This window comes from Triticum aestivum, chromosome 2A, assembly GCF_018294505.1.
Source record: "Triticum aestivum cultivar Chinese Spring chromosome 2A, IWGSC CS RefSeq v2.1, whole genome shotgun sequence".
NCBI classification, from domain to species: Eukaryota; Viridiplantae; Streptophyta; class Magnoliopsida; order Poales; family Poaceae; genus Triticum; species Triticum aestivum.
The window spans coordinates 656,233,695-656,243,369 of NC_057797.1; the positions used below are offsets into that span (position 1 = coordinate 656,233,695).

General features: G+C 47.7%; 1 protein-coding gene across 1 annotated transcript; it reads right to left on the reverse strand.

Annotated features, from left to right (window-relative positions):
* Positions 1-5,862: 5,862 nt before the first annotated feature.
* LOC123185816 (ethylene-responsive transcription factor ERF025-like) lies at positions 5,863-7,731 on the reverse strand. Its single transcript, XM_044597644.1, has one exon. It carries the CDS (start codon positions 6,959-6,961, stop codon positions 6,365-6,367), a length of 597 nt encoding a protein of 198 aa, XP_044453579.1. The 5' UTR covers positions 6,962-7,731; the 3' UTR covers positions 5,863-6,364.
* Between the last annotated feature and the right edge of the window lie 1,944 nt (positions 7,732-9,675).

Below are 9,675 nucleotides of genomic sequence, written 5' to 3' on the forward strand. Positions count from 1 at the left end.
ACTAAAAATGATAAAAACAAAAGCAAAAACTCAGAAAAATAACAACAAAATGTCCGTCTATACTGCTTGAATTGGACACCGTGGAGATATTTGTCACAGTTGCATGGCAGTTTTTGCTGGAGATGTTGAATGTTTTTGGCTTTGGGTCTGCTTGCTGCAATTGGATCTCCACACTTCTTAGAACGGCTTCCTCTCGAATCCTTCTAAATAGCATACCAGGTTGCGGTTTTGCACATGGTCATGGTATAGGCATGGTGATGCTCTCTGGCCCATACTCTTCATACTCACCACAGACGCTATGTGTAAGCTTTTCGAAAAGGCCGAGGAGAGTGGGATTTTGGACCCATTTAGAAACAAGCACTCCATTCTGCAACGCTTGTCAGTTTATGCAGATGATGTGATTATCTTCCTAAAGGCCACACATTAAGATGTTGTTGCTGCTTAAACTTATATTGGGGACTTTTTTGTTGTTCCTCGGACTTGAGGTGCAACCTAGATAAAAGCTCTATTTCACCAATTTTTTAGAGGAGGATCTAATAAGAGAGTTTGGTAGTATGTTGAACTGTAAAACTATTCATCTCCCAATAAAATACTCATTCAAAGCCATAGACAAGATTAGAAGGGCTTTTCTTCGGAGAGGTACATATGCGGTTAGTGGCGGACATTGCTTAGTAAGTTGGAAACAAGTGTGCAGACCAAGAGAAAGTGGAGGGCTAGGAATTTTAAAATCTTGAGATCATGAACACCGCCCTTCATTTGCGTTGGGAATGGAAAGTGCGATCCTCTAAAAACATGGCTTGGGATATACTTATGATCCCTTTGGAGTTTTATGAGAGGAAGTTATTTAACGCCGCAACACGAGTTGAATTGGGAAACAGGCAAAGAACATTATTGTCGACAGATAGATGGTTGCAAGGGAAGCGGTGTATGATATTGCATCGATGTGGTGGGTGTTGTTCCTCAAATCATGAAGGCTAGGAGAGCAGCGTAGGCTTTGTCAAATGGAGTTTGGATCAAGGACATGAAGTGACACATCAATATTCGAATTTTCCACCAAGTTTTGCTGCTGTGGGAGGCTATCACTGGGGCTCACATTGAACCCAATGTGTAGGACAAGTAATCATGGGCTTGGGGCCCCAAAAGTGAGTTCAATGCCAAATCTGTCTAATGCACATTTCGTCGCCACGACTATCCCTGTGAGCCCTAACCCGCACCGAGCTCCGGTCACTCATCAAACTATTGCGGCTCAACTGCCAACCTGGAAGGCCTCACTTCTTTGCCGAGCCGGACGGCTGCCCCTAGTGAATTGCAAGCTCACGGCCATGCTGATCTTCCACATGATAGCGCTTGATTTACCACTGTGGTTCTTCAAATGCATTGACAAGTTAAGGAGGTGTTTCTTCTAGAAAGGGGTTGACAAGGCCAAGGGCGGATGTTGTCTAGTTGTGTGGAACATTGTCTGCACCCCCAAACCATATGGTTGATTGGGCGTCCTAAAGCTCCCCCTATTGAACTAGGCCCTTCGCCTTCGCTGGCTATGGCTCGAGAAGATAGTGCTAGACAAGCCATGACAGGGACTGAAGGTGGCTCCCACAACCAAGAGCGACGGACTTGGTCTCGCGGCCCTTCATTGCCATATTGGAGACGTCCTCAGGACCAATTTCTTGCTTGACACATGGCTTGGTGGACGCAACATCGCCCAAAGGGCGCCTAATCTTCTCACTTTCATCTACCCTGCTAGCAAGCACTTGTTGGTGGTCGACGCCTTGCCGGGACACACATGGGTGGATGGAATCTATCGAACCCCATCGGTTCTGGCCATCACGGAGTTCCTCACGATTTGGGATGAGCTGCGTCATGTCTCTCTTTCCAATGTGCCCGATTCCTTCTTCTGGCGGCTTGGAGCGGCAGGCAAGTACTTTTCACAGGACACCTACGCGCGCGTTCTTCCTTGGTCGCGAGTTCACCCCATGCACCGTTAATATTTGGAGGTCATTGGCTCCCCTTGAGATAAAAATCTTCACCTGGTTGGCGGTGCGTGCAAGACTATGGACGGCGGATAGGCTGGTGCGCCGGAACCTACCACATACTCGACAATGCTATAGCTCTGCAGCTAGGTCGGCGAGAACACCACACATTTGTTCCTCGGCTGCCCCTTTAAGCGCGAGGTGTGGTACCATATGCTGTTGTCGCTGAGACTTCATAGATTCACATTGGATGGAACGTTGGTCCTTACGGTGCGGTGGCCCAATCTATCGGCTGCGGCGCCATCGGAAGACGATGAATACCATCATTCCCGCCACGCTGCGATACATCTGGTTGGAGCGTCGCTACCTTAGCTGTCGACTTCGTTTCCTTAATCCGAGTAGAGCTTCGCTTGTGGAATGCTGCTAGGGTAGATGGTGGGCACTCGTTTCAAATTCACTAAGCGGCGCCTCGGGCATTGCGTATGAAAGGTGGCCTATGACCCTTGTAATGAACTATTGTCGAAATCTCATCTTCTTAATGGAAAAGACATGCAATGTGTTTTGAAAAATCGCCATGACAATCTGCAGCACGACCTGAACCATCTGGAGATACTGGCTCCTACGAAGCGCAATTTTTTCTTTGGTTGGTCGTTAGAGGAAGGATGTGCACGGCGGATAGACTTACCAAGTGTGGTCTTCCACATAACACTATTTGTAGTTTTTGTAACTTGACCCAAGAATCGGCACACCAAATCTTTATGGACTGCAGCGTTGTTTCAACTCTTTGGAACTCGGTGCTCCATTGAGCAGGGCTGAGTGAGGCCGCTCATCATAAGGGGTCGTCTCTCAGTGACCAGTGAAAGGAGGCTAGGTCGAATATATAATGCTCTAGGAGGAACGCTGTGAATACATTGGTTCCTCCCATCATTTGGAGCATTTGGCGCAAGAGAAATGCAAGGGTGTTTTTTTGCGGGGTTAAAGGAAGTTTTATTTCATTATTATAGGGTTACAATCACGAGACAACTGCTCCTCACAACACGGCGGGCATGAGTTCAACCATACCGCAGTACAAGCTTCGATACGACTATAGTTTGCCAATTGACATGCTACCCTATTTTGATCTCTGCTAATTTTTAGAGGAACAAACTCTCTAACTACCATATGATCCTTAATCTCATAAGCGAGATGGCCATAGGACGACCTAGAAAGAGTATCGCCCGAGAGGATGGCCAAAGCATTTGAAGAATCTGATTGTACAATCACAGGCCTATTCGAGTGTTGAATGACGAGTGCAATGCCTTGCATAAGTGCATGAATTTTCGTTTCCAAGGCATCATTACAGTGGAAGATATATCTGTATGCCGCAGATATCAACGAACCGTTCTCCCTGCGCAATACCATGCCAGCCGCGGCGCGACCACCCTGACTTGAAAACGATCCGTCGACCGACAGCGCCACCCATCCCACAGGCGGAGGAGGCCAGGGCATAGGGGACCGTGTTGTAACACATGTTGTCCGGTCATCATCATACATCGGCATCTTCCCTTTGATGATTTCCTCCATGCTATAGTTCCCAACCAGATTTAGCGACTTATAAAAACTATCAAGATAATCCATAGTTAGCTCTACCGGGGTCTCATTCTTCCCGTGCGTAATATCATTTCGGATCTGCCAAATACGCCAGATGGTCATTATTACTAAATCTCTGGCCTGGCCAGAAGCTAGTCAGTGGGAAGTTTGATAATACCTTCAAGCCACTTCAAGGAATCATCAAACTAATTAAAGGAGACGCTAGGCAGTGGGAAGTTACAAGCTAGGGTCGCTTCTCGTTGCACTAATTTGTTGTAGAACTTGTCTTTATGTTCGGACATTTTTGTTGTTTCCCTTGTTTTGCCGCAGGGGTCACTGGTCTTGTATTATACTCTGTCATATGGAGGGAGTACAAATTACATATGGTTAAAGTGTAAAGAAAAATATCCTTGTTCTTCACCTTCTGCACACCTTGTGATCCTGGCGCTTCAACCAAACAGTTCTTAACGTTCACTTAGTTATTTCTCTCTTTTTTCACGTAAAAAGAAAGTGGAAAACCGTAGATTTTCGCCGGATGACGGCTGCCTCGGGCCAGCGTGGGCAGGCAACGACTAGTCTCGCGGTGCTGGGAAGGAGACGAAGGATCCCAGATTGGTAAAAAAAAATCAGATTCGCAGCTCAGCAAAGGCAATGGCAAATGCAGGGTGGGGGCACGCGAATCGTACGGCCGGTCCAGATGCGCCCGTGACTCCATGATTTGGACGGGCTCCGCTCCGCTCCGCGTCCAACCAGCAGCGCCGCCGTGCGGTGGCGCGCTCGCGTCCCTGTTCGATCGAAACCGACGCGCCAGGCGGTCCGTACGAGCCGAGGAGCCCCGCCGGTTGGGCTTTGTCGATCTGGCCGGAGTCGGGCCGGGCCCCAGCCTGAGCTGCCGCGTCGCCAACTGATGATACCCCGCTTTTGCTCGTTTTCGGCAGCGTGCGCGCAGAGGCAGAGGCTCCTCAGATGAGAGAGAGCTTGGACCACCGGCGAGCGCCCGTACCTGCCGAAGAACCCATGCTGCCGCCGGGCCGCGCGCAGCGTAGAGGTGGGGCGCGCCGGAGGCCTTGGTCTGTCGTCCCGTTAGTGTTCCACTCATGTTTGCCTCAGGTGGAGGTGGACACGTGTTGCTCGCGGAGGTGGGCAGCTCGGTGTTTGCTAGCCCGTATGTGATTGATTGAATGTTCATCACTTCTTCTTCTTCTTCTTCTTCTTCTTCTGCTTCTGATGAAATTTCACTCATTTCTGTAAGCATTTGAATTGACTTCCAATCCTCCTCCTCACCACCTCAGTTTCTATGTAACTCACAACCTGAAAGATTATGTAGAGTAATAATTTTTCCACAATCCCATACCCACAAACTAAAAGTTGTGGTAACATGTGTAATTTTATATGCCTGTGACTTGAAAACGTTTCAAGCAACCAATAATGAGCATCAAATAGAAAAAAGGTAGCCAATGAAATTTCCATCCACGTGCTTATAAATAAAAGAAGGTGGTTTTGTCATGAATAGTAGCCAAAGAACTGTTCCCTAAAAATGCTACTATTCACTTCTTTTTGATATTTTTACTAGTCAGTTTTTCTATGTAATATGTCAACTGAAACTGAATATAAAGTTTGTTTAGTAGTACATCTTTGGTCCCACTTCTTAGGCAAACTATAGTAAAATCAACTGATTTTCCTGTTATACACACAGGAGGATAGTTGCCAAAGTGGTGATGTTGTCATAGTTGTGGGTCAGCGGTTTTGTCTCCAAGAAAGCCTATTTTTTAGCTTGCTCTCCATGAAATTCTTGAATCTTGAAGATAATTTTATTTTGTAGGAAAATCTTATAGATAGCCGGGTTTTGAAATATTACCTACCAGTACAAGTTTATGATCGTCTCTTGTTACGCCTTTTACCACCTTAATGATAGCCTTAACAAAGGTACCGTTTCCGCTAAGACGTACTCCCTTTGTAAACAAATATAAGATGTTTTAGAGACTTGAGATGGAGCATTTTATGTCCCAAAGAGCTTGTAGTAAGAATTCTCCAACTCATTTACAGGCAGGAGACAAGCAACACGTTTTTATATATAGCAACCGGCAAGCTAAATTACATGCAGGAGACAAGCTGATCGCGAAAACACCAAAAGGCCACATGTACCAAACCGTGGTTGGCTCTTTTGATCCTTTTCAACGGCCAACTACCCCGAGTCAAAAGGCTCACACACCGGCACACACTTGACCACAAACTGGAAATCAGCAACAAGGGTTTCAAAAAGGGGGAAAGGTGGAGCTAGCGATGTGCTGTGCGCACATCTTATAGCCAATCCGCACCCACAGAATAGTTACAGTACAAACTTGATTCCACGACTAAGTACTTACGTGGTACATCCACATAAACAGTGCGTACAGGCCTCCTCGTGACCCGCTCGACATTTTAGCGAAGTATCTCGCTGCTGCAGCTTTATATACTGCCAAGCTCGGATGCTTCAAACAGAGCCAGAGCTGGTGAAACGGGAGACCTTCTCCCCCTCTGGCTTTCATCAAACCAGAAGGTCCAAAACACTTCAAACAGCAAGGGGAAAAATAGTCTAGATAGATAGGGAGAAGAAGGAGAGAAGAGGTAGAAGGAGATCAGGCGGACGATAAACCCAACCCACATCTGCATGCGTTACCGGAGAGAAAAATGGGATCTCCAACACCGGTTCGCGCCTCCTTACCTATCCTCGTTATTTCAGGCTCCAAGTTCAGTAGTGGTGCTGTAGCTGCAATAGTAGTGGTACTAGTAGCAAGTCGCGACGCCATGGCATGTAGGCCATGGTCGATCGATCGATCGAGCTATGGCTACGGGTCGCGGTAGCTCCAGAGGCTCTCCCCGGCCTCGGAAGGGTCCGGCGATTCGTCGGAGGAGTCGGGGCTGAGCCTTGGGGGGCTCATCATCATCCCGGCGGCCATGCTGCGCAGGAACTGCGGCGTCTCGAAGAGCGCCTCCTCGTCCAGGAAGAACTGGTTGAACCCAATGCCGGCTTGATCCTGCTGGGCCGCGCCGCTCGCCGAGGCAGCGGCGGCACTGCCCCCGCTCAGCTGCTGCTGCAGCTGCAGTGCGGATCCAGCAGCCGCGGGGGCAATGCCGCCGCCGGCGCGATCGTGCTGGACGGAGACAGCTGCGGCGGCCGCCGCCGCGCGGATGTCGTCCGCGGAGGCGGACGCCGGGGCGCGGCGCGTGGCGGCCAAGGCGGGGAAGTTGAGCGCCGCGTCGGGCCCGCGCAGCGCCTGGGCGGCCACGTCGTAGGCCACGGCGGCCATCTCGGCCGTCGGGAAGGTACCGAGCCAGATGCGGCGGGCCTTCCGCGGCTCCCGGATCTCCGAGACCCACTTCCCGCACCGGCTCCGGATGCCGCGGTAGAAGGGGTGCTTGCCCGACGACCCATGCCCAGACATTGAGTGATCAGCTAGGGCAATGGCAGCACTACACTGCACTTCTAGTCTATGGCGTATGGAGTATCAGTCGATGAGTGCGTAGGTGAGAGTGGGAGCGTGCGCGTGCATGGAGTTCGCCGTCGGATAAATTAATGCACGCGGCGGAACTCGGTTTATATAAGGGGGCCGCCGGGCGAAGAAGCGCGCGGGCGGGAAGCGTGAGGGACGCCATGACGCTCGCTCTCGATGAGCTGTTGCCCCGGAAGCAAACAACTAAGGTAAGCATAATCGCAGCCACAGCCGCTAGCAGTTCCTTTCGGGCGTGTGGGGAAGAATCACGTCGCTTTCAGGCCTCTCTAATCATGGAGATTTAATTTGCTCGCCTTTTTTTTTCTATCAGGGCGTAATTATTTGGCCTTTCAGTTTTCTTCTGTTTTCTTCCATATTTTTCAACAACCAACGGTAATGTTTTTTTCCGTGGGCATACGGTAATGTTTTTGGACTACCTTTGTTTTTCTGAGGGAATGGGTTAGCTTTGTGGACCCACATCTTAAACAAAACTTTTAGATAAATTTCTTGCTTCTTATTGAGATGTGTGCAATAATTAACTTCTTATGAGATAGCCTCGGCAAGAGGCAGCTCATCAGTGACATGGCTTGTATTTTCTGCACTGGCATATTCTTTGATTGTGACATTGCTAAAGTACTCTTTGTCGGGGTTTATTAGGCCCTCTTGTATTTGGGATCAAATTTTGACTATAGATTTGACTAGCAAAATATAATTTACTACATGTCACATAAAATACATTTTGACTCGTATTCTATTTGCTATTTGAAAGAAGATTCCAATGATACTATTTTGCTAAATATAGATCATCACTACTGGAATTTTCATATACACCGGGTGCCAGACTCTTTGCTAAGATCCAAAACACGGGCACTCGGCCAAGAAGAGACGTCGAGAGGGCCTCTCAGCAAAAGAAGCATCTTGACAAACACAGGATATCGTCGAGAGTAGACCTCGGCAAAAAGGCAACACTTGGCGAAGGCGCTATTTGCCGAGAGACACGCAGTGCCGCACGGCAACATTTTGCCACGTGGCACATCCGGCGGCGGTTAACGGCATGACCACGGTTTGACTTCTTTACTAAAGCAGCTCTCGAAACAATAACAGTTGCCTATTTGGTTCCACGTCGCCTACCCGTTTAAATAGTTCGATAGTCCAACAATTGAATTAAACTTTGCTGTTCATAATTAAGAATATGTATTAACTTTATGATCCAACCGTACCTGTATCGAGACTGGCGCTCGAAACAACAACAGTTGCCGAGAATAGCTCTCGGTAAAGATAAGGCTCCCATCAAATTTTAGTCCCACCTCGCCCAGAGACAAGCAATAGAACATGTTTAAATAGTGGGATAGTTCAGATGTAGTAAGTTTCGGTCTTCATTACACTCTTGTTAAGGAGATGGCCCATCACTTTGAATGTTTACCTGTTTCGGGCAGAGAAGATTCTAAGTGATATGCCATCTTCTTAATGGTGGATGTCGTCGCTTTTTATTAATTCAACTATTATTATTTTTGAGTCATTTATTGCTCTACTAGGGTTTCATCGCCGGAAATTGCAGATCAGCAAGGCGGCACATGAAATCATGCCTGGTAGCGGCATGTGAAATCCTTTGTGATGTCCTTGCAGCATGCCTAGGTCCTGCATAGACGAGGGAGGGGCATGCCCTGCCACCGGGTTACCGAAAGTACCTCGATGGCATGCGTGATGCAACCGTTGAAATCCTCAGAAAATCGTACGATGCTGGAATTCCTCGAGAGCTGGCACAGTGCCATCACATGGCCCTTGTAAGGTGTGGTAGATTGGGCGCGTTTTAAATAAGCCTCCTCTGAGGCCGCTCGTAAACCGCATCGTCTCTGAGCTAGTCCCTGGCTATCGAGAAGGAACGTGTTCGGTTTGTGCAGGAAGTGTTGGTCCTGTTGCTCCGTTGGCCTCGAAACTTCTCGTCCTCTCAAAGGAGGCAATCACATGACATGAGCTTCTCTCCCATAGGAAGCAAGCTCTCCTACCAGGTAGCTGCTTTCTTCTCACATTTCTCCTCGGCAGGTTTTCAATCACTACTACTAAGTTTTTTGTAGTGCAGGTGCATACCTAGCAGGTAAGTAAAGGAAAGTTTCCAATTGCGCAAGTAAAGATCTGAGCATGATTCTTTTGTTTTATTTCCGCCTCACAAAAGCAATAAACTTCACTTAAAAATTAAGACTAGTCAAGTGCTAAAAAACACAACAAATGATGTCAAGATTCCTAGCTCCTTCCAAGTCACCTTCACCTTGCTTATGAGCCCTTCCTAAGACCTTTTCTGGTAGTAAAATAATTACCCAACATATCTTCAAAGCAATAGCCACTCTACCATCAACATACCTTTCATCTCTAACATAGAAATCATAAATTCCAAGTTAATTTTATCGTAAGCTTTCTCAAAATCGACTTTGAAAAGCACACCTGAGAGCTTGCTCTTATGAAGATAGTGTATGGTCTCATGCAACATTACTACATTATCCAGTAAATAGCGACCTTTAATAAAAGTTGCTTGGATCTTAGACACTAGCTTGTCAACAATTAGCATAGCTCTAGTGTTCAAAACCTTCATAAAAATCTTACAATGGACATTAAGCATGCAAATAGGTCTATATATTTGAATCTTATCACCCCTTGGCCTTTGGCAATCA